This window comes from Oxyura jamaicensis, chromosome 10 (genome assembly GCF_011077185.1).
Source record: "Oxyura jamaicensis isolate SHBP4307 breed ruddy duck chromosome 10, BPBGC_Ojam_1.0, whole genome shotgun sequence".
Taxonomy (NCBI): Eukaryota; Metazoa; Chordata; class Aves; order Anseriformes; family Anatidae; genus Oxyura; species Oxyura jamaicensis.
Window position 1 is genome coordinate 11,859,778 of NC_048902.1, and position 25,193 is coordinate 11,884,970.

The 25,193-nt window shown below is 37.9% G+C and overlaps 1 protein-coding gene and 1 long non-coding RNA gene across 3 annotated transcripts in view; one reads left to right on the forward strand and one right to left on the reverse strand.

Moving 5' to 3' along the window:
* LOC118172403 overlaps nt 1–24,016 on the forward strand; it is a 42,220-nt gene extending 18,204 nt beyond the window's left edge. Inside the window, exon 2 of the long non-coding RNA XR_004753682.1 lies at nt 20,108–24,016. This is a non-coding gene — a long non-coding RNA (uncharacterized LOC118172403). The remainder of the gene's footprint in view (nt 1–20,107) is intronic.
* The window catches only part of BNC1 (basonuclin 1), a 75,641-nt gene continuing 58,744 nt past the window's right edge, over nt 8,297–25,193 (reverse strand). For both annotated transcript variants that reach the window (XM_035336295.1, XM_035336294.1), the window contains exons 2-5: nt 16,766–16,868; nt 16,388–16,623; nt 13,314–15,241; nt 8,297–11,221 (exon numbers count right to left, since the gene is read on the reverse strand). In XM_035336295.1, coding sequence (XP_035192186.1) covers nt 10,540–11,221; nt 13,314–15,241; nt 16,388–16,623; nt 16,766–16,868 — 2,949 coding nt within the window. In that variant the 3' untranslated portion in view covers nt 8,297–10,539. The remainder of the gene's footprint in view (nt 11,222–13,313; nt 15,242–16,387; nt 16,624–16,765; nt 16,869–25,193) is intronic.

Here is a 25,193-nt window from a genome sequence, read left to right on the forward strand (position 1 = left end):
AAAAGTGTTCAACAACAGAAAAACATTGCTGAGCAATATAGAGAAAGGATGAAATCACAAGGTTACAATTCTTCAGGCACAGTTTTTACAGCTATGAAGATCTTAGCAATCTTTCATTACTTGTAAGAGAAGAGAACTTGTATGTATTCCACCTATCAAATATTCAGCATAATCTTGCCATAATTTAGCTGTTTTACACAACTAAGTGCTATTAATCCAGTTATCTGCAGGTGTGAATTCAAGGCTTTCAATGGATTAGGCCTATAATTTCACCATCCATTGTCCTTTCCATGTTTAATAAAGTTGTACAGAAAGTATTCATTTTTAAAATATAACTGCTGTATAGTGTTGCTGAAAGGTAGCATTTTAAAGTGAGAGTCACCTTTTCAAGGCAAAAGGCCTAAGGAGTTATGTAAGAAGGCCGCGATTTAATAATGTGATTAATCCTTCCTTATACCACAGTTCACATAATAAGGATCTCAGAGTATAGTACTTGAGAAAGGATCCCTGGTATCAGGAAGCATTTGCAACATTGGGCCTGTTGTTCACACAATAAGCAACAGATGAAAAAACCCATACATTAACAACACTTGGAATTATAAAGTATTGTGTTTCAGGGTGGATGGATGGAAGAATACAATGCTGAATAGCTGAGAATTTCTGAACTCCATTTACTGTACCATGCCAGTAGCATTAATTTCTGTGCTTGGGTCCTGTCCCTCACATTTCTAATTCCCATTTAGTGCTAGATTCTGTAAGAATTCTCAGGACTGAGGAAAAACCAACCAACCAACCAAAAAAACCACCTGCTTTTTACTTGTCATTTACCAAATTGTATTTCTGAAGTTTTTTTGCACTGGTGGAAAGAAGCCACATTGGTGTCAGGCTGGAAAAGCTGAATGAAAAAAGTCAACTGTTCTATGAAGAAATAATAATAAAAAAGGCACACTAAAAACAACTATATTGTTTTGACGTATTTTAAGCCATGCAGCTTGAAATGAAAATAACACTGGGTGCATGCCCCTAGATGCCTTAAGACGCTCGTCTTAACCAGGATAGATGCAGGGTCATGCACCCGGGTCCAGAAACTTGGAATATCCTCCAGCTTAGACATAGCTTCTATAAAACACACACCTGTCTGGAATATCCAGCTATCCCTACTTATTTCTTCCATACAGTAACCTTCTTCTACTAATACAGCAGCATTACGATTATTCTAAACAAGCAGGAAAAGAACAAACAATGCATTGAAATTCTACCTGTGGCCCAGCCTCAGCCCTGTGACTTTAGAGAGGCTGCAAGCCCAAAATGCTGGGGAGGGAGCTCTGTCCTTCCACTGTATGCTTCACTTTAAAGTATTTTCTGTACACAGAATTAAACATTTTTATCTTTATTTGAAATGCCCTGAGACTCTCCTTTGATGTTATGTCAGGGAAGAGGTACACTCTTTGCTGTTCACAGAATTTGTGTAATTCTGGGGTATTTTCAAAGGTGCAGTATTAGTTTTCCACTTGCATCCATGTTGAAGTTTCTTTTTTGGAAAGCAGAAATACATCTGAGAGAGAACTGGGATTTAATATAAAGATAGAAATTGCAAATACAAAAGAAGAATTTGGAACTCATAACAATACCTTCAAAAGCATCAGTGCTTCATGAGGTATTCCAAATTTCAAGAGCAGGGTGTCAAGTAGGGTGATATTTCTGGTCAGCTCTGCTAAGCCACGTTCTGCAGAGATTTCTGGGATAGATTGCGCTCGCTTCGGTTTGCAGGATTCTTTGTGGTATTTATATTAGGCAGTGCAAAAGTTGTTGATGTAATGTCATGATGGTGGTCTTCTACCCTAACACAACATGTAATTAATGTGATGAAAAACACAGCTTTTCAAAGAAACTTTGGCATGCTTTTATAGAAGGGAATGCAGACTTCTTGAGTTTGCAGTACATATCTGAATGCAAATACGCATGCTTGATTTCCCCTGAGTGTTGTGTGAGCTGTTATTATTACTGACCTGGAAATTATTCTCCTTTCCCTGTTTGACTATTGTTTTTGTCTGGGTTATATGCATCCCTGAAACCAGATGTGCAACACTTGATATATTTCCATTACTTAACATTATCATGTATATTTATTATCTCAAAGCTGTACAATTTGAAGCAGTAACACTTGGTTTTTGCTGCACATTTCACAGTTGTGGTCTGTTACAAGGACCAACAGACCTCCCAAGACAAAATATTGTAAGGAATTGTAAGGAATCTACACCAGCTTAGGCACCACCTGGCATATCACTGCTATGGCCCTCTCGAAATAAGAGAAAAGACGGAAAATAAAGTTCAGATTTTAGTTTTCTAAAGTGTGCCTGTGCAGACTTTACAAAGGTGTCCACCATGTGGTGGAACCAGAATCACCTCTAGTTGTTAGCAATAAGGCTGATGGGGCCAGTTCTGCTTCCATCCAGAAGAGAGCAGCAGTATATACCCATGCTGAACATGTCCTTGCGAAACAGACTCAGAAAATGACCCAAAATAATCACCCACTCCCTGCAGTAATAGCCTGACATGTAAAACAAAGTAAATGCCAGTTTAATGACAAGCTGATTTCTTTCAGTCAGACAGAGGGTAATAGAAAGGGGGTGGGAGTTGACATCAAACATTGGCTGCTGCTCTTCAGCTCTGAGAACAGAGTAATTCAGTTTTTATTGCCTTTTTGCTTTAAACTAAAGGACCAGTGATGTAGGAAATGATTGCTTATGAATACTGAAGATTTTATAAAAACAGGGAATTAAAGTGAGGGAGTATAATATCATCCAAAATACTACCTTTGCAATAATCTTCCATAAGAACACAAAAGGGATTTTATGGAGCTGAATTCTTACACAGCCTGCGATATCACCATGTGCATCCAAGCCTTTATTAGCTCAGTTGCCCTCACAGTTTCCCTGGGAGGTCACTATTCTGACTGAGGCACAAAATGCCTTTGTAGATCTGCACCAAGTTGCTGAAAATCAAACAGAAAGTTTGAGTTGTGGCTGGAGTTTTCCTGCAGGTCTCCTGAGCTCCAAAGCAGCTCAGTTACCTGTAGATAGCCCTTCCCCTCCTTGCTGTGAGGAACACATCCTCAGAGCACGTACCAGGCTCACTTTATGTTTGCTCAAAGGGCACTGTCAAGGGAGCAGAGAGTGCGTACGTAATGCAGTGCTGGCAGCTCAGTGCAAGAGGAGGCTTTTTTATTATTATTATTTTTATTTTTTATTTTTTCCCTGTACAGCTGAGCAGCATGGTCAGGTCACGGGGAAAACTCACATCTCTTTACCATAAAGAGTGTTGCAAAGATATGGCTGAGAAACTGGGACCGCTTTCCAGCTGTCCCCTTACAAGAACTCTCTTCTGTCATGAGAAAGTAGAGATAAAAGGAGGGAGAAAAGTCTTGTTCTTAAATGCAACAAGAAAAATAGTAGGAACATGGACAGCAAACTGGAGAATACAGAAATTTTCCCTTTCATCTTCAACATGCAGATCTTTCTCCATTCCTGCTTCATCTCCTGCACTATCAAGACCTGCTCCCTGGCTGTGGCCATTCATGCTCTTCATACCTTCCATTGTGGGTTCTCCTCCTCCAGATGCTATTGTTTCCTTTGACAAAGAAAGATATCTCCTTCTGCCACAAATAATACTTGAGAAGAAATCCCTCATAAAATATTCTCTCTCTGTGAATAGAGATAACACACACATGTACACAGATGGCACCCTCATCATCGTGTGCTCTGTGCACTCCTTCAACCTGTGGGACCACTGCTGGGATTGTTCTCCATGTCACACCCCTAGCTTCATTCCCAGCTGCTGCTCTTCTTTGTTGTTTGTGCTAGGTAAGGCTGAGAAAAAGCAAAAGGAGCCTGGAGATTTTTGTCAAATCCTGCAGCAGTTAGAGAAACCCAGGTGCTCTCCCCAGAAAGGAAGGAGATGATAAAATAGCTGAGGGGTAATGATGGGTGCAGCAAAAGTTCTAGCTACTGCACCCTCTGTATACAGGGGGTAAAGACGTGCTCTTTTGCTAAAGCAGGGGGATGCTGAGCACTGGGGGAGTAAGCTAACTAGAATCAAATGAGTTTTTCCTGCATACGCATAGGAAGGCAGAGAGACTCGTAGTTTATAGGACATTGGTGGAAGTTAGAAGTTCTGACTGTCTGAAGAAAGGCAAGTCCTCCTTTTGTAGATATTATTAACAAGAACTTCATTACTCTGCACATGGCAGTGTTAAGCAAGTTGTTAGTTTGGAGCACGCTTTAGTCAGGCTATTCACAGCCTGAGAAGCCTGCATATACCTCTCACTTGCACATGGCCTCTCAGTGCTCAGGAATCCAACGTAAGGTTTATATCATCCCACACAGAGGTGCAGATGTCTGCTTCCCAGAGCAGCAATAACGTGTCTCCTCACTAGTAAGTTATGTTGTTTTCCTAGTGTCTCCTCTGAAGTCACTCTGGCTGCTCCCAACTCTTCCACATCTCTGTGCCATGCTCTCACGCAGTTTGTTCTCTTTCAGAATTTTTGGCTGGAGACTATTTGAATGTGTTAAGATATATCCGTCCAGATTTTGAACTTGCCTAAACTGGCAGAGCTCACCCAGAGTTAGTGTTTTGCATTTACAAAGGATCTGTCTCATGCTATCTTACCACCAGAGATAATACTTTTTGTAGGACTGTTTTTATGTTGGTCATGCAGAAATACAGCTTCAAACTAGTCATTTACAGGGGAGATGAGGGCACAGAAACTAGTAAAACTTATTTGGTCTTGCAAAACATTATATTTTGACCTGCTTCGATAAGCTAACAATTACAAAACCAGTATAAGCAGCCAGCAGGAGCCTACTTACTAACACACGTAACTTACAGTCCTTGTTGAGACCTGACTCTGGTTTTATATGCCCTGCTCTACTGAATTCACTGAAATTATTCCCAACTTGTATTACCATAAATGAGAGCGGAATTAGGTTTAACATGAATATGCAGCCGTATGCATATGCAATTATGTATTGATATATGTGTGCATAATTTAGCTATGCATAGAGCACATACATATATTGTCGTTCTTATCAGCAGATTCAGATAAGATAAATATTTTTCTAGAAAAGGGCTTGTATAATAACTATAATTAAAAATAATAATTTTGAAATTAAAATAAGAACTCAGGTTGGAATCTGTCTGATTAGTTTTACGACAGTCTAAGTTGCTCATTACAGACCTTAAAAATCACACTGCTTGCAACTCACGGGTCCTCTTTTTTTTTTTTTTAATAATAATAATATGGAAGCCAATACTGATCCATTTCATTTTATTACTGTGACTGACTGGATGTTAGGACTAGCTGCTCCTGTATCTTGAATGGGTACAGAGAAGAGGTGAAAAAAATCTGGAGTAGTTCAGTTCATGACAATTACCTTACTGGTAGATGGGTTTATGGCTTTAGATTTGAATGAAAAGGGCAGGCTTGGCTCCTGGACTTGAGAGAAATACTAGTCTACAGTAAGAGATGTGCAGACAGGGAATGAGTAAGAAGAGTGTTATACATCTTAAGAACTTACAGTATGATTCAGCCTCAAAATGTCAACAAGGAAGCTTAAAAAGTATTAAATCCATCTCTCACTGATATCATCATATGATGGGAAAGCCTTGGGCTTTCTCTAGGACATGGTGGCTCTAGGACTTCTTCTCCAAGCAGCATATCAACATGCTTTCCGAAAAAGTGGTAACAGTTCCGCAGTCCTACCCTGACAGTTTCTCAGATGTGCAAATATCCGCTGCTAAGCATACAGTCTTCAAGGATTGCCTATAAAGCTATCTAAATTTGTAAACTTCCAAAGAGTGAAAGAGTGGTATGGGTGGGAACTATCAATAACAGCAATAAGAGAACACATTACAGAAATCCCTACACTGAATGAGCAGAAACTATAAAACAAGAAGATTAGTGATCAAAGATTTATAAGATTAAAGCAAAGAATCGGCTCACACTTGAGAAGACGTGTCTGGATTGGCCTTAATTTAAGGTGAAAAAAAAAAAGGTTCAAAAGTTGTAGAAGGATGCCAATATATGATATTCCTTACAATGCAAACTAATGAGAGTTTTGCTAGAGCCTTTGGCAAGCACAAATATTTGTGGCAACACACGCATCTGCAGGCAATAATGGCATGTAATTCACAGTGAGCTTTACCAGCTTAGGAGTGTAGTTACAGAAACACAATACAAATGGCCACAAGAGCTTCTACAAAGCTCTAAACTAGTGCAGAACTAAACAGAGTACTCACTGGAGAGGGATTGTCACTTTGCGACATTACCTTTTCCTATATCCGTTTATTGAACACACATGAAAGCTGAAGGGTGCTCACGGGGAGCTGAGCTGACAGGGCTAGAGCTTAACAGGGTGATGTTTCAACAATACATTTGCAAGTTAGCAACTTTGCGTAATCCAAGGAGTGCCAAAAGGCATGGGGGGCCGGGGTGAGGGGGCTGAGGGAAATTAAAAGCTCGTCTACCATCAGAGACATGCTTATGAGGAAATATCACTATCCAGCAAACCCTTCAAAATGCTTTCCAAGTGATTCAGAGCTGAATTGATCACTTTACATGCACTTTATATATAAAGAGATATTTTAATATATAAAGCTTGAAGTTGCCTTCCTCTCCCCTAAGGCAACTTAGGGGAGAGGAAGGCAACTTTGGGGAGGCAAAATTGGGGGAGCTGGCAGAAACTGCTGCTCTGAACAAAACCTGGAGCCTGGCTTTCTCTACAAGAACTCTTTGATCCAGCCTCCCTTCTCATTGCATTGTTGTCTCCTTCCCAATTCAGATTCAAACTCTCATTTCAGTTTTGAAATGAAAGCTCACTTGCGGGCTGAATGGAACCCTTATGGGCTGTATCTCAAACTCAAAAGGTGTTTTTATTTTAGCTGCATTTCTTTAACCTATGCTAGCTGATTAATCAGAAGCTGCTTGTGAACCCTTCTCAAGGAGGGCCTGGCACTCAATTTAAAAATCCCTGGACTAAGTCCAGGTAGTTTAGCTGTTTTTAGGCTTCCCTGTTCAATGCAGGGAATCAGACAGGTATTTTCAGAACTTGTTTCTCCACTCCACTGGTTTTACAGTGTATAACTTTACTAAAGATTCATTAGAAACAATAACCTCTGGTTTTGCCACAGCTCTTTTCAGAGTACTTTGAAACCTGGAGGTATAAAAACCAGCTCCCTTACACTCTGTTGGAAACGAATTTTTGAAAATAGTGCTGTAAGTACTATGACACTTATTTTTTCCAGAGCTATATTGGCTTGCTACTAACAACTATTCAAAATACCTGAATTGTGAGAAATCGGGTGCTCAAATGTACAGAGTGGCTACCACGCAGTGTGCATCTGTGCCTTCTCCTTTGGAGTCACAGAAAGATGACAGGATCTAGTTTTTGAGGCTCTCGTTTTCTACAGGAGAGAAAAAAAAAAAAAAAAAAAGATAGAAATATAAAAAAGGGAGCAACATACATGGGTAGCAAAGGTGGGCATGTCCAGTCCCAGTTCAGACCTAATGTGAAGATTTGATCCTCCAGCTGTGTACTTGCAGCATCACAGATGAAAACATCTCTGGAACTAAGCCTCGGTCAGTGGAAACTGCCACAGCTTTCCAGAGCGACTATGAAAAACTCAAAAATAATGGTACTACTATTCTGAAGTGAGGTTACTCCCTTCAACATCTGTGGTGAATATGCGATACAGGCTGCTATAAGCATCACACATATTTAAAACTAACAGGAGATGTTAAGGCTTGGTCCAGCCACGCTGCGGTCATTAGGAGGAGGGAGCTACACAAACGCTTCATGAGATACATATGCTGTTCTAGGGGTACCAAGGGCTTACTCTGTTCTAAATCTCCTATCCTTTTCAAAGAAATAAATAGATAAAAAAAAAACACAAAACCCTTTCCAAAATATAAAGTAAAATAGAGCCCCCAAATATTTATCATAACATAGTTCCCAATGATATTTACCTTCTGTTTAGTTGATAACACTTAAACTAATGTCTCCCCTTGCCTACTGCTCAAAGGAAAAAAAAAATCAATGAAATATCTGGCAACATTTATTATAACATCTCTACTGGCTCACGACAATAATGACACTTCCTTACTATGAAATAAGTTAGTACCACTGTCAAAACAGTGCTCTCCACAGCGGGAATGTGTTTTCACAATTACCATTTTTTAAATGAAAATGAAGAATAATGATTTTTTTTCCAGTCACAAAAGCCTGTTTTTCTGAATCAACCAGAGGCATTATTATTTGCTTTTATTAACACATACAAAATTGTTAGGATATACAAATGTGTTTCCTTTTTGGACACAGTGAAAGCTATATTAATGGGCATTACAGCATTAGTTTACATCACATTGTTTCAAAAAAACACCGTTTATGATTAAACAAATAGGTTTATATATATTTACATATATAAAAAGAGCTTGAAATAGCTGTATAACAAATCATTGATTTACACTATCAAAAGGCTGGGAGCAATTGTGTCTCCTACGATTGTGCCCTTAGCTTTCAATCCACAATCGCCACTAATACGAGGTCTCATTTAAAACAAAAACAAAACCCAAAACACTGACCCTCCTGCCAAAACACACACAAAAAAACCAAACCCAAAGCAATGGGACAGCTTTCCCCAGGATAATAGTTTCAAGCACAAATGGATTATTTTAAATATCACATAAACCTACTGTAAATTAAAAAAATAGAAGATTACTTTACACAATGCATGGAAACCATTTCTACTGAGCACAAACATTTACAACTGTGTCATGTTTTTTCCTTGCATAACCCATACTCACACACAAACCAGTTTTCAAAAAGAATTAGTGAAATATTCAGTCCACTTTTGTTTTCTTTATACAATATGAAATGGTTACAATACCATAGTATATTTTAGAATAAGTTAAACATCAAGACATATGGCAATAGCATTGTACTAGTTTTTTCTACATACATACTAAATCCAGAAATTCCGTCTATTTTTATTCAGTCACAAAAATGAATAAGGACTAAGTTCCAGTTATACTGGAAAACTAGACTAGTTCTAGAAACCACAAATACTGTAAGCACTTTGGTATAATATGTACAGGTTGTGCTGTCAATACCATGCTTGCATACTACAACTGATTGAGCCATTTCAACTGGTGAATTAAAAAAAAAAAAAAAAAGTAAGACTTGCTTTAGTATTTCTTCTTCTGTTTGGGAATTATTCAGTCAAAGAAGATGCACCACAAGAACATACATAGCATTTGCATGATGTGACTACAAATTAAATATTGAAGAGTGTTTTTTTTTTTTTTTTTTAAATACAATGCAAGACCAGTCTTCTTAAGTGCACAGAACATAATGCAGAATACTGTTAATTACAGGGACAAGTACAAGGATATTAAACATTTTAACAGATACTGAACAATGTTCTCATAAAAAGAGATGTGAATGAGAATAAGCATTCTACCATTACAAAGATCAACTTGTGTTTTCCACCACCAGTAAGAGAAACAATAACTGATGTATCATGAAAGGTATCTACTGCATCCATTTTATCTTTGTCTCTCAAAGGCTTAGAATTGCACCTTCAAACTCTTTAAAACAGTTTAGATTTCCTTTTTTCCCCCTCATTTTAAACAAAATGTTTTCTCTTCCTGAAAGAAGAAACTCAAAAAGTGCATTTTAAATTATTTTTCCCCTATTTCACAGATATATTTGCTGCAGTTCAGAAATTTTTCTTACCTGCTTTCTTTCTGTCACTACAATCTATCAGAATATCTCAGAGTTAATCAGGCAACCCTGCCAAGTTAAATAGCCTCTCCTTTTGCAAAACAAATGGTATTAAATCTTAAAAAAAGGCAAAATATTGCAAACTGGATTCAGGTGAAATGCCAACTTGAAGAGTAAGGACTACAGGATTTCAGAAGATTTGGACTATATGCAAAGCCTTCCAAAATTTGCATTTTATCTGTTAGATTCCAGGATACAGTAAACTGCAAATACCATGTTCAATTAATACTGCAAGTCAGCTTCAGACTAAGGTCTCAGGAATGAAATGGTAACCCCAGAACTCTCAACCCAACCAGAGGAAACAACGCAATTGTTACTCATTTCTTACACAACACAACTCATTTTACATGTAAACAAAAAGGATGACGGTTCTCATTTGAAGCTCCAACTGTGGCAAATAATACTTCACAGGTATCAGAAATACTTTAGTCAGTGACTCCGTATCTTCCCCATTTCAAAACTGCTTGCATTTCCTTGCAGAAGCGCTAGCTACTTTATGTCAAACTAAACAATTGCACAAAATCTATGGCACCAAGCTTTGCTAAATGAAACTGCCAGAGAGCACACGAGGAAGAAAAGAATTTGACCGTGGCTGTTGAGTGGGCTAGAAGTCAAATGAGTTTGAACAAAACTATTTTTAACACATTCCTTAATTGAAATGATTAATTCCTAGCAGAAACAGATTCAGATCAGCATGATCTTACTGTAGGCTAGTTGGTGACCCAGCCAGACTTTTGTGCAGATTAGGGTTTTGACTGTGCCTGTTTCGACTGCGAACAGATGAAAACATTGTGTTGCAACCTGGGACTTTACATTTGTGGAGTTGGCGGAGATGCACAGTTTTGTAATGAGCCCTGAAAGTTCCCTTATTACTGTAAGTTTTTTGGCATATATGACAAGTTATTGGCAAACTGGAAGGTAAATTTATAAAGTTCTGATTAGCTTTCTCAATTAAAGTACAGTCTTGGTAGAGTTCATCATTAGGCATTAGGCTGGGTCCTTCACAGCTTTCATCACTATCATCCAAGGGCATGGTGCACACTTCACTTCCTCCGTCAGAATCCCAAGAAGAATGAGCACTGCTCTCAGATTTAATGCTGGAAGTAGTGCTTAGATCCAGAACAGCTCCATCATTCAATGGATCATATCCGTAACTCTCAGAACAGGGTTCTCTAATTTTGCTCATTGGAAAAACCAAGCTGCCTGTTCTGTTCATTCCTTTGAAGATTACAGAAGTATGTCCAACATGTTGTTTTAAAGAGACATCTTGACAAAATTCCTTAGCCATGTCTTTCAAGAGGTATGCTGCATTGAAATGGTTGTTGAATTCCAGTGTATCTTTAGTCAGAAGCTTATGATGAAGATTTAGGTTTGAACTATGTCTAAAAGAACAAAGACAAACTTAGCAAGAAAGTGTTTTGCCTCGCTTAACAGTTATTTCATAAGGATCATTAACAAAGAGAAAAATCAATATTTAGTAGCATGCATGAACTGTATGCTTCTAATTTGACCAACTGCTGCAGTGGGAGTGCACATGGATGATTTATACATGTGACTGGGTATCTGAAATTGCTTACACTGGCATATATCAGAAATAACTCTACAGAAATCAATGTTTTAGATTCTCTCCTGCATTGTGCATAGCTGTTCACTCCTCTAGTGCTGGGTCTAAAAGAGTTGTTGAACAGACTGAAAAACTTCTGTATACTGAACTGAGGTCAGAGAATGGACTGAGGGCAAGAGGAAATGAGATCCTTCCCCAGTGGACAAAGCAGGAAAGGAGTGACACCTGAGTCTGCAAAATATATTGATGATCTCTTAAGTACTGTAACCGTGTACTAGGATGCAGCTGTAAACATTAGTACAGAGCTTGAATATCCTTGAATGAAGGAATGCCGCATTTTATGCAACTTGCAGTTTTTGAATGGGCATCTCTGGATTCAGTTTAAAACCACCAAAGCATAAAAATCACTGCTCTTCATTGAATATTATCAATAGCTCACTGGGAACCTCCAGACCCTTGTTAGAAGACTGGATTTATTGCAAGACAGGGAAAACATTCATTTACCCCTAGCCATCACCTAAGTCAGTTTCATCCAAACCACAAACTGTTTGAAAGAGCACAGAAATATTTTGCACCTGCACTCACAGCACTCTATGTTAAAGTCCAGAAACTTCTGCAGAGTTGTTCCAAATAACTACTGTTTTGCATAAAGCTTGTGAACTTTCTTGTGGATTGTCTTTTGTGCCCCCCCCCCCCCCAAAAAAAAAAAACAAAAAACAACAACACAAAAAACCTTCCAAAAGCACCTACGTTAAAACTTGACTGAATATATTGGTGTGGAAAGGAATTTGTGGCATGTGAATGCAAATCTTCCTGCTGGCCTTCTTTCCTGTGGCCCATATCACAATTAGAGTGGAGAGGAATTCACATCTGGGAAGATGCAGGCAACAGATCAGGGTATGAAGCCCTGCCAGCAGCAGATGAATCTGTGCATCTCAGATGCAGCGGCCAGTCCTCAAAGACTGGCTCATCCTCTCTCTGGACTGCATCAGCTGGCTCCAGCACTCCTAGCAGATTACAGACAATCTAAACCTTGTGTCACTCTGAACTACTATCCAGGCATGCTTTCTGCAGCCAAGATCTGCTGTAACACTGTTACAGGAGCGTTAGAAAAAATACAAGACTGAGTCCCACTTAAACAGGTTTGTTATCTATCACTTATCCATTCAGATACATAACTGGTGGTCAACAATAAAGCTTCAATTCCTTATTTCTCAGCCTATGTGCATAACAGACTAAAATAAAATGACTAGCAGCAACACAATACTGCAGTTAACAGTAAACGGAATGAGCTCACGGTATTGTTTAGGAGTTAGTATGTAACCTCACGTTAAAGCACTACCAATGTATATACACACCAGATAGCATTAGTTCAACCAGCACTGCGTAATGTTCATTTTGGACTGACATAGGGTAATCGTGCTTTCTTATGGACTTTTTCCCTGTAAGATTTTGTCTGCTCAAAATCCTTGCATAATGCAAGGACAAAGATAAGTGAAGATTTCCTGAATTGATCTCATTGCTTTTTCATTAAAGAAAACTGTATACATTAAAATACACATGAAAGTACACGTTAAACATATAAGTCCACACATGCATCTACTGGAAAATTGCTGAATTCATACCCTTGTGGCTTTCCCTTTATGTTCTAAAGTATTCTCTCAACTATTGAAGACTTTATCAGTTATGAAATTTTCATGGCTTTATTTAATACCTCGTAGTCTAGTGGAAAGGAAATGTTTCTTTCAATGGATTTTCATTTCACGAATGTTCTGATAAGTTATCGTACCTGTTATACGAGGATACACAGCAAATCTTTGCAGGCTCCATTCCTCAACCACTCATTTTAATTTCAAATTAGGCTCCATTGTGATGGTAAAATAAATACAATTTTGTTTATAATTTCTTACCTGTCTCGACTTCTACGAGAAGGGAAAGCAGCATTACAGCCCTCAACTGTGCAAATATGCATTTCTTTGAGATGTACATTTTTAAAATGCATTTTTACACTGTAAGGGTTTTTAAAAGTCTTCTTACAGATGTCACAATGAAAGCGGCTTTCTTCCTTCTGAATCCCTAGTGCATGTTGACTGACATGATCCATATCTTTAGAGTCTTCAAAACAAGGAATGGCAGCACCCCTGTTTGACAAAGTGCTGAAAAAGCCCCCGGTCAGCAAGTGGTGTTGCAATTCAGGGCAGTCATCTTTAGGAATCCTGCGCTTTGACTGCTCTTTAATATACATGGGGGGTTCAGTCATTGGTTTTATAACATCATTGTGGTGGTGTTTTGGATCTTCATATATAATCTCATGGGGAACTATTTTTAATGGCTGGTTTTCTTCTGGTTTAACCTCTTTCTCACAGTGATGCAATTCATTTTCAGAGATATCCTTGATGTATTTGTTATCTGGCGCAAAGACAGATTCAAAATACTTTGGGCCCTCTACCCCAGAGACAGATTTCCATGAATTACCTGAATGGGGGTGATTTTCCACCCTGTCGGTCACCCGCTTCTCTATCTTATGCTCACAGGACTCAAGCTCTCCATCGCTTACCACTTGCAGACGTGTATCATCTTCAGAACTGGCAACATCACTACTTTCATTAGGTGTTTCAACAGCTTCTTTCTCTATCTTAATAGGCATACTTGATTTACGAGATTTCTTCTTAGGTAGCATGTCAAATGGCAATTCATTTGAAATAAGCTGCTCTGGTATTGATGAAGAAACAAGAGGCAGAGAAGGAAGAGTACCTGGAGTATTAGCAAGCTCAGCTGGTGTAACTGGGCTACGATAAAAAGGAAGAACAGGCTGTACTGTCTTTAGGTTTGGAAAGAGGACACCATTCTGTCCAATACTGGGAAATCCAGCCTGACCCTTTGCGTCTGTACAAGAGCTGGCATAGCTGGTAATAGTTCTGCTATCTGGAGTTAAAATTGTAAATTCTGTCCTTTTACTATCCCCAGGTCCAGCAAGGGTCAAACCATTTCTTAGATCTTTATCCCTGTTATTTCTATTCATTGGCATATGGAGTCTGGGGTTAGGATTTGCACTATGACGATTTCGACTACGCAAAGAGCTAAATACCATATTGCAGCCCTCAATTGTGCATTTGTGCTTTATCTTCAGATGAACAGCATTATAATGTATTTTCAAAGTACCTTTGTCATAAAATGTCTTTTCACATGCAGTGCAGAAAACACGCCCTTTCCTTGGCCCAGTGCCATTTTTTTCAAGAGATTTCATTTTGGTTTCTGGAGATAGTGCTGTCATTTCAAGCTTTGCTGCTGTATTATGTGAACTGGAATCACTTAAAAGGGCATCATCTTCTGTTTTAGTGGTGACATCTGGACCATTTATGCTCCTCTCATTGTCAACTTGAAATGGTGCAGAACTAGAAGTTAAGAAGCTGCTTTCAGAAAATGGTATATGAACATCTTGTTTAGTTTCATTGCTATGGTCTTGACCTTGATCAATCAAGTGTCTTTCTGGTGGTGAACCTATCAAAGGTGGAGGCACTGGACTGAAAAACTGAAATGGCAACATGAAAGCCATGTTATTTACAATATTCTCAAAGGGATGAATGTTGGTGGGGCTCATTTTGTCCAAGGAAGCAGAAAAATTAGGACTATGTTGATTGCAGCTCTCTATGAATGCCCTAATATCCAAATTAGCAGTTGGTGGTGGTATTATAATTGATTGACCTTCTTTCTCCTGAATTGCCATTAACTCTACAATGGACTTAGTTTCTCCAAAACGAAGAAATTGCTGCAAAGTAGCCAGTTCTTCTTCATTCGTCATTATGCTCCAGTGATCCAGTACCTTTCCTGAAGCATCCTAAAGAAAAAAAAAAATAATTGAGTGAAATATTAGTTCAGGAAAACAGAAAATCCCTTTTCCCCCAGTCTCTATTATTTTTTCAGAGGCTAGAAATTCTTGTCTAGCAAAATCATAAAATGATTCTATTTAATGAGAGATTAATGGCAATTCTCTGATATTTTCATCAAATCTTACCACACTGGTGGTATTATTTCTTTCTGAACTAACAGTAATACTTTCCAATAAACTATTTTTTTTTCCACAAAAATTAAGACACACATCATTTGAACAACAGTATCATGTAACTACAGACGGCAGAGATGGAGCAATCAGACCAAGATTTAGCTCCTCATTTAAGTCAAGTATTCTTTCATTGCAAGTTTAATAATCTTCCAAGCAACTAAGATCAGAGAACAAATGAACCTGTATTGATCTATTGCCAGTGTTCACAGAGCACAGCTGTAATTACACTGGAGTGTTGGAGTTCTTTCAAACTCTAGCTATGCCTAACTTTTCCCAATAACTACAATAAATATTTTATCACAGAACATGTATTTGATGGCCTACTGAGATTTTTCACAGTGCATGTAAGAGTTTCTAAGATGATGAAGAACGTAACATTATAAATTTTTCATGTGGTAGAGGTTCAAGGTAATTGATTCCATATTTTTAATCCTAACACTAAAAAGCAAGATTATCAAGACCATTAAATATTGATTTGTGTCATAATGTAAGATCATAATGTTACTTTACATAAAAGGTAACTTCCACAGTAGCAAGGAGTAACATCAGTGTAAGCACACAGGGCCAAATTCATCCTTAATGCAGCTCCAGTAAGGTCAGGAGCACTATACCAGAGATGAAGATTGTCCCTGGTGTTTGAAATGATGGCAAATTTATTTGTCACAGTATTATTCTGCTATATTAAAGTAAACTCACTGATTAAATAATACTATGATCAAAGTCAGAAGCCTTTACTTTGACACATTCCCAGTAACAGTCCACCTTTCCTTTTGTATTGCTGTACTTGCACACATCTATTGCTGCCTTTCAGATGTACCACATTGTTAACACATTGTGAACTACTGATACTATTAAGCTAGAAAGAGTTCTGAAATATGACTTAACTATCATAGTTATAAAAAAAACCTCTTAATTCAATACCTGTAGCACATATCCACGTATATAATCCTGTAGTGTCCAATCCAGAGCATGGAGAATCTGTATCACTTCTTCCTGCTTCAGAACACTGAAAAGTCTATCTAGCAGAATTTTAAGGCGTACGGGAATGGCTTGGGTTCCATATAGCATGAGGCTACTGATATCGAAGACAACATTGGATTGAACTATTTCTACCTGGCTTGATGGATAGAGGTTGGGAATCCTTAGTTTGCTCAGGGCTGAAATGAGAATCATAAAACATAAATAAACATAAGTACATAAAACTGAATGTAAAGAATATTGAGGTAGAGGGGCGTGACACACAAAGTGTGTGAGGAAGGTCCTAGCATGTTCTATATAGGGTGCAAGAATAACTATTACCATGTGCTACCCATCCATGCCGGCACTGGTCACATTGTCGCTGATTTATTTTCCCAGGTTTGAAACACTGACAACTACAGTTCACCAGAGTGCATCGGATAGCCTGGAAATCAATAGAAAGATTGATAGGTAATATATAAGCACTATGTAGGGCGTGCACATTATACATATACAATGCATGCATAAAATCCATATGAAAACAGATAATATACAAGCATATACCTATCAACATGCAATGTAAGTAATCCAGGCAAAACCTGAGTTTAAGCAGAGATAGTCTTGCATAAGTAGAATCAGTCACCTGCCAAAGCACTAGAATATTATGGAAGCAAAATATTTAATGATATATACATAGCAACACTCCTGTGGATACATTTAGGCTGATGCACCCTTATAGTGATAATAAACTGTTCTTGGGCATTTGCCTAAGCTATGATCCTCATGTAAGCACTGCTTTTTCCAGAAAAGTCTGAAAAAGGTACACAGATGAAAATCTCATTCTCTGCAAGTCATGCTGGAACCCTCTATTGCAATATAGGAAGCACTAATGAGCGATATGCTAGCTTTGCATAGACTCATTCCTTACAGCCAGCAGTACCCACACAGTACGTGCATCCTGCCAAAGAGACTTCCACTGTCACTTCTCAGTAGCAAAGTTCATCAACAAGTTCATCAACGTTGCTTCAAACACTACAATTGTCGGATTTTGTAAGGGAAATGCTTAGGAGATGATAGGTGAAACAGAACACACCGACAGTAACCAGATGTATAGTACAATTTGTGCATTACTTTACTTTCACCAAGGTCATCTATAATGCAAATCAAATTAGTATTCAGGTATTCCTAATTAACACGGTAATACAAACTTGCTTCCTGGAATATATGGTTTCTTCTGTACGTGCCCATGGGCTGCAGAAGGCAGACTGACAATTTTGAGGTCCTGGTTAAAGCTCCATAGGGACTGGTATAAAGCAAAGCATTTCTATGATTCCGTGTTGCTTAGATCTGATACTGAGAATAGGTTTTACATAAATGGAATATTTATTAAGGGTGGGAAAGTGAAGAAATTAATGTGCAGAAAGTCTGCACTGTTATACAAAAAATATTAGATTATGTGATTGCAATGTATGTCTGAAATTTTCCATTCTTAAAACAAAATGGTTTATATTTCAACGTACAGAGAAGCAATATGAAGTGAGGCAAAGCTATGCCCACTACTGGCTGCTACTCCTACTCCTAGGGTCTTATGCAAAGTGGGTACTTTTGCTACTTACTAATACCCATGGAAATGCAAAACAAGATCTGAAGAAAAAAATAACATTTAAAATGCTGGCAACCCCACACTAGCAGTTTGGAAAATGTAAAAAGTAGCAAGTTTTTGGGCAATCAGGCTAAGAGAGAGAAAATGTTTAAAATGAAAATAACATGGGAGAAAAGTAGTTTCACTGGGGTTTGCCACAGGCATTTCTTTTGACCTGGAGCATTAGACTGTCTCAGGACAGAAAGGTATGCTTCATACAAGTCTGCTATAAACAAGCATGTGCAGGACATCGAATGCCTACTGCTTTACATGACAATCTGGAATTTTAAAACCTCAGGTGCTGGCTTAGCGAGGACTTAGCTTACAAGCACATCTCCAAGCTGCAGTGACTTGATGCTGAGACTCATCTTTATTTGAAGGATGGGAACAAGTGGCAACAGTGCTATTGAAATTTCTGAATCGCTTTGCCTCTAATCTTTTAAAGGAGCCATTGCAAAATACTGAATTCTTGAGAAAGGCTCTGTGCTCCCCATAAAGTCATAAAATCCATATCAATACCCTACACGATGTGAATCGCTTCACTTTAATGGAGAATGTATTTTCACTTAGATGCTAAAATCCTTTAATATAACAATAAAGAGCTATAAATTTCTTATGGAAAGGCTGAAAAAAGGTGTAGTTTGCTGATGATTAATTTCTATCACAAAGTACCAAACAATAACGCAGTTTATTTCTTCTACCTCTGTAACTCATAATGTTCTGTGACTTGCACAGACCAAACCCCTTCCACAGGGAATCCTGCTAAGTTCAGTAAGCTACAGCTGAATTCCACGAATGCATCTTTTGTAGTCTCTCCAGACAAAATTACTAAAGATTACTTCCTTTTTCTGTAAGAAGTAACAGAAATATGTACAAAGAAAAAAAGCATCCTTATGATAATTATGATAAGTTAATTGAGATTTCATTTTTTTTCCATTCCTTTTCCTCTGGACACGTGCCACAAACCACTGACCTTTAAAACAACTTTTTATTCTTATCTTGTGTACTTAGCCAAGAAAGATATACCACATGGAATTCTGCATTTTACAGATTGTGTAAGAACTTTCTTTATAGGTACATGTATTTGTCTTCCTGTGTAAGTGCAGAAGATTGGTAGATTGAAGATAGAAGGTTGGTAGATTTTTCTTTTATTTGTGGTTATCAGAGCCTACGTTTCCAAAAAAAATTTCCAGAAACATTTGCATTAATATAGTCACAGAACATATATAACATGGCAAAATTAACTTTTAAAATAATCTGGAGTCACAATTTAAAATCTTCACTCTTTGATTAAGTTAAAAAAAAATCACATTTTAGAAGATGGATTTTGGTTATTGTCCAAATTAACTTGTATCAGAGTTTAATGAACAGAAACATGGCAAAAATTCATGAGATGAAAATGCTTGTCTTTTGCATGTTAATCCTACTATCCTTAATGTGCTTAGTCTTAAGGTATTGTAATTATGTCAAGTCTTCTAATGAGCTTTATTTTCCCAACAAGTGGAATATACACACAATTTTGCTCTACAGAACAAAGGAATAACTTTCTGTATTGCATACATGTAAAGCTTCAAAATCATAATTAAAGGATTGGAAATGTAGGGGGAAATTAAAGTAGAATTTTTTTAAGTGCAACCCTTTCATTCAGGCCTATTATTTCATTTCTTTTTCCAGAAACATAAAGCAGATGTTAAAAAAAGAAATAAAAAATCTTATGCTATCATGAAGGATCTTGTTATTGCTTTCCAGTCACTCTGTCCCTCACAAAAGGACCTTTCCACATCCATTATTAGCAGATTTATTTTTTTGGAGTAGAATATTTTGATCAGAATTTTCAATGGTTTTACCAGCAAGACTGTGAGAACATGAATTTTGGATTTTTAATACATGTGATTCTTCATTACAATTTAACGATTAAACCAGATTAACCATTAAGCTGGCTGCTGAAAAACACCTAACTACTAATCACTGAAAAAAATCTTAACATCTGTTGCCTGAAAGTCATGACTGCTGACATCTTTTTTTTTTTTTTTTTTTCCTAGATATTGATGTGGTTTCGATTACACTTCAAAAGTTACTGAACATTTCTTTTCAACCCACTCTCAGCCTTCACAGCTAAAGAAAAGCACAAGCTAATGGGACAAGTTCATTCTGATTCTCGGTATATAATCAGGCTTCGTTTCATAAAATAAGTTTGTGATCATCTATGCACTTTTGAAGCCCTCAGGGACCTATGCTCACTTGCAATTGCAACGTCCTAACAGGTTTAAAACAATACAGTAAGAGGATGGGCAATAGGAGTGTTTGTGATTACCCAATGATATGGAAGTATAACTGTATCAAACCTCACTCTATGTTAAATGGAATCTAGTCTGACAGCACTCTGGCTTGGGAACCAAATTAAAAAGGAAATAAATATTGAAGATCCTGTCAGGACTGAGCCTGGGATCTTGGCTCACACTAGCAAGCAAGTCTGGCTCTCCGCACTTGCTGAGCACTGCACGTGCCGACACCAGTAAAATGGCAGCCCCAGAACCACTTAGCATCAGTAATGCACGGGTCAGCACCCTCGCTTGTTTCTGTCATCCAAGAAAAACCCTCCCCTTCTCTGCACAAAAGTGATTCCTTGCTTTGTAAATGGCTTTTTGTCAAGATACTACCGTCCCATGAAGAGCACCAGAGCTTCGCTGCTTTGCTCTGCAGATTACCTACAAAATGGTGGCACTGATACTATATTACAGGAACATCTTTTGGAACCAAGACTAGATACTCCTATCAATTTAAAATGCAAGTTTGGAGGAAAAAAAGAAAGAGGATTTACATGTACAAAAACACGTGAGAGAAGCTTTCATTACATAGAATGTAACAGACACCACTTCTCATTTCATTCACTGAGGACTTCTAGCAATAAGCAACATCTGCTATCGTCAGCCCACCTAATTTTCCCAAAGAAAGCTAGCACATCGTCCTTTTTTTTTTTTTTTTTTTTTTTTGGTCAGACAACTTTTGCCAATTTCCTTAGGTATATACTCCATGGATAAATAGATCTGTCTGACATTTTTGTTATGATTTAAAGCAAGTTCTCAATTTAAATTTCATCCAACTTACAACCCAACTGTGTGAATCTGCATCACACTAAATATTTGTTCTTTATACCTATCCCATATACACTTGTAGAATTCCACCCTGTATGTTTAACCCTCCTGACTCTTTTTCCATAGCACAGACTTCAGTTTTTGCTACTTTGTTGAGCTCCCTGCAGTTTATGAGAACTAAAATATATTTCAGTATACTCCAAGTATAATCACCAAAGGTGTTGGGCTGCTCCAGATGGAGTAAATTCATAAAATACTCGTTGAAGACTTAGCCATACAATTAAGCTTAAACTGCATGTTGATATTATATGATAAGAGTTTAGATTAAGCACCTTTTTTTTTTTTTCTTGAAAATTTCAACCTATTCCAAGTTGAGTAAAGGCCTGAATCCCACCTGCCTGTAGGGAGGCATTAGGAGGGCCCCTGAGGCATCTTCAGGGAAGGGCTTCGGCCATTTTCTTCTTCCTGACACTTCAAGAGGAGAAGGTACAGCTGGAGGAGGGACAGAACATGGAAACCCTTCACTGCGAGTTAGTAGAGTTGGGAGGACACAGAGGGCATGGGGAAGACATTCACCAAGCGGCAGTGCCCTTAAATGCCTGTACCTGCGTACCCAGGTCTGACAGTGAGGCCCACCTGAGGGTTACTCTGGACAAAGTAGACTTGGCCCGCGTTTCAACCTGCACGTGGCCAGCCCTGTGGCCTGCCATGTTTTCTTCTGCCACGTGTTTAAGGTCCTCAGTTGTGGTGGAGGTCAAAGCTGTCCTGCTACACTACACACTGACAGACAGACACACTGCTGAGACTACTCCTTCACGGCAGTCTTTGAAAGCCTGAGCCCTTGAACAAAAGATTTTCCATTCATATGAAATTTCTGCCCACTGCAAGCATATTTGTTTTTTTGCAAATTCTGCTGTTTCTACACCAAAGTTTAAAAATGCTTGAGACTAAAGTAAATCTATAAAGTTATTAAAATAAGGGAAAGGTGCCTATAAGACGCATACACTTTTTCCAGTCATATCTCACAAAAAAAAAAAAATTCTTACAAAGTAACAGTGTCACTAGAGTCGTTTAATAAACACAATAAATAGCAAAAAACATTTCTCATGAGAAGAAAAAAGGCCTTGCTGTTTGCTGTATCCAGAAAACATCTGACGTTTTGCATATTTTGAGCTTTCAATTAAGTAGAGAAAAATTTGGTGTGGATGTGACAGAGTAAACAGCACTGACCAAATAGCTCCAACCTTCCCCATTAAAAAACATGTTTAAATGCTAGCCCTAGATGATTCATTTGGCAAAGTGCTTATTAGTAAAATAATTTAGCAAAATTCTTGTCTCCTGCGTAAGAGACTAACGAGGATAGAGATGGGAAAGACAGAGATGGGCCGCAACTTGCCTTTCCCAGCTCCACTACACATGAGGTTACACCTAAATCCATGATGGCTCCTCAATAAGTGGGCTGGTTTTTGTTCATGCTGAACATGTATGCTCTTACTGAGCTCTGGAGGTATGAGAACTTTTGAGAATACCCAGACAAAAAGCTTTGTTCCAGAGGCCAAGCCTGAATTTAGGAGTTTAACTTAACACCTATTGTGCTGAAAATGTTGGCTGGTGCTGATACCACTAAACTCCCACTTAGATCTTCTCTGTGGGGAGACTATGTTATGATTTTTACTGTTAAAGAACACAAAGGCCACAAGTTTGAATACAGTTTCTAGACAAGACCACAGAATACATCCCATTAATTACCAGAATCCTTATGTGTATATCCATATTGTTTATTTGGGGTCCGATACCAAAACCTGACCTCCTTTTAAACAGTCACAGCCTGAGAACACAAGTAAGCAGAGTATTTACAACCCAGGTTCTGCAGCAAGTTACATTACCTCATTACTGTCTCCCTCTGTGGAGCTTAATAAAGCAAGTTTTGGCTAGAACTGGACTGAATCTCTCTCTTGCGGGTGCAGTCTACCACCTGCAGCTGAAAATGTTTAATTGTCCTTGTAATAATTGACGAAAACATCTTCAAAACTGGCCAAAAAGCGGTGGGGCGGAGTGAAACAGCTCAGTAAGATGGAATTGAAATTAGCCAATACTTCCATGCGATGGTACCACACAGTCAAATCAACCGCGATGTGGATTTAAAAGTTTTAGCCGGCTACTGAATTACAGGCCACTAGTCCACATGCCGCTCACAACTTTATTAAGAACTTTTAGTAACTGAGAACAGTCCAAAGCACGAGTAGTTGTGATAAGAGACGGAATTAAGTAAAGACTCAAAATCCTACAGCCAATTGTGGCTAAGCGGCAGCTTTAGCAGCTAATAGAGAGGTGCTTTGGACAGTCTCGGGCAATGCAGCTAGGTGAGTAAGCAGAACGGAGACATTTCTGAGAAAGGCGGCACACTAACGAGGCCAAACTTCAATCACAGCATAACTTGCGGGATGAAAATCACTCTTCATGCATGTCACTTACCCTAAAGGGCCCCTTAGGGCAACTCTTGTTAATGGCACTGTCAAAATAATTATAAGAAGAGAGTGCACGTGTGTGTGTGTGCGCACACGAACTGTTACTCTTTAAACAAAAAGCACTGGACAGTAAAGCTCAATTTTGCTATTCAACAATGTGCTTGCAGATACATTAGCTTGCAATGCAATTAATCTCGCTTGTTAACAACAGGTGTGTGTTGACAGACAGCTTGGTCAAACTGGGGAATATATTTAGCTCCTCTTTTCTTTTACTGTTCAATTAGGAAAAGAAAATGAGAAATACAAATTCAGGAATGAAAAATGTCACCCTATCATTATCTTACAGTTATTTACTTTTGACCCTGAAATAAATTATAGTGCTACAATTCCCATGGTGTACCTGCCCTAGTCTGTGTAGATCACAACTGCTTATATTTTGCTGTCTATTAAACGGTATTTATCACAAAAATCTCAACTTTCTTTCTAACAAATTTACAGGAAAAAAACATTAATATTAGTGTATTTCAGAAATGAATAACAGGTTGATGCAGACTGATGAGAAAAGCTGCTCATAGTTTGGGGCTAAAGATAAGTCACCCAACAGAAATGGTATGAAATTCGTTAAGATGAAACATTACCTGTTATCTAAACCAGAAAATAAGCTGTGCACAGGCTATTTAACCATATTGGCATGCTATGCATCCCATGTTAAATGCTGAGACTACAGATCTGTCCATGATCTAAAGCTTAATTAAACATTTAACTCCAGGTCCTACATTAACAAGAAATAAATGTTACATATATGCACAAGTTAACAGAGAAATTAAGAATATTAGTATAAACGAACTGCAAGTCCTTTAAAGCATATAAACCCTTTCAAGGATGGCTTTAACTATTTACATAGTTTAAAGAATGTTATATGTGCGCAACATGGGTGAATTAATGTTTCAAAGACAATCCCAATATTTTCAGCTTCTCACACCGCTGCATGAATCTTAAAGCCATAAAATAACACATGCTTAAATTCTTTCCTTTCCTGTTACAGACAGAAAAGATAGATTAAAGAATGAAAGAAAAATAACAGCACTCTGAAATATTTAGTGTTACGCAATTTCATTTAATGCAATTTCATAAATTTTAAACCCAAACAGTATTTGTACACATACATGTGATACTATCTATGGTGCTACAGAGTTATGCAATATTTTATGCAACAGTGTAGCTCCATTGGTAATTTCACAATTTAAAACTTAGTATTCCTTTTTATTGGATGCAGGTGAGAAAACTTGAAACAGCTTTCAGATATCAGTTTAAATAGCTAATAAAAGAAAACCCTAAACTTTTGACTTCAAATTTGAAATATAGCTGATTATCAGTGAGGAACAGTTATTTTGATCTTTTGAAAGCAGGTATCTGTTTAAAAATACAATTCTAACATGGTTTTGAAGTGTGGAAAGAAAATGTTACTGTTCTTTATCCTAAAATGACAGAAGTCTCCGTTAGAATTTCTCACCTTTTGCTTGGTCCCTCAATATTATTTACTTTGAGTTTGAATATTGAAATTT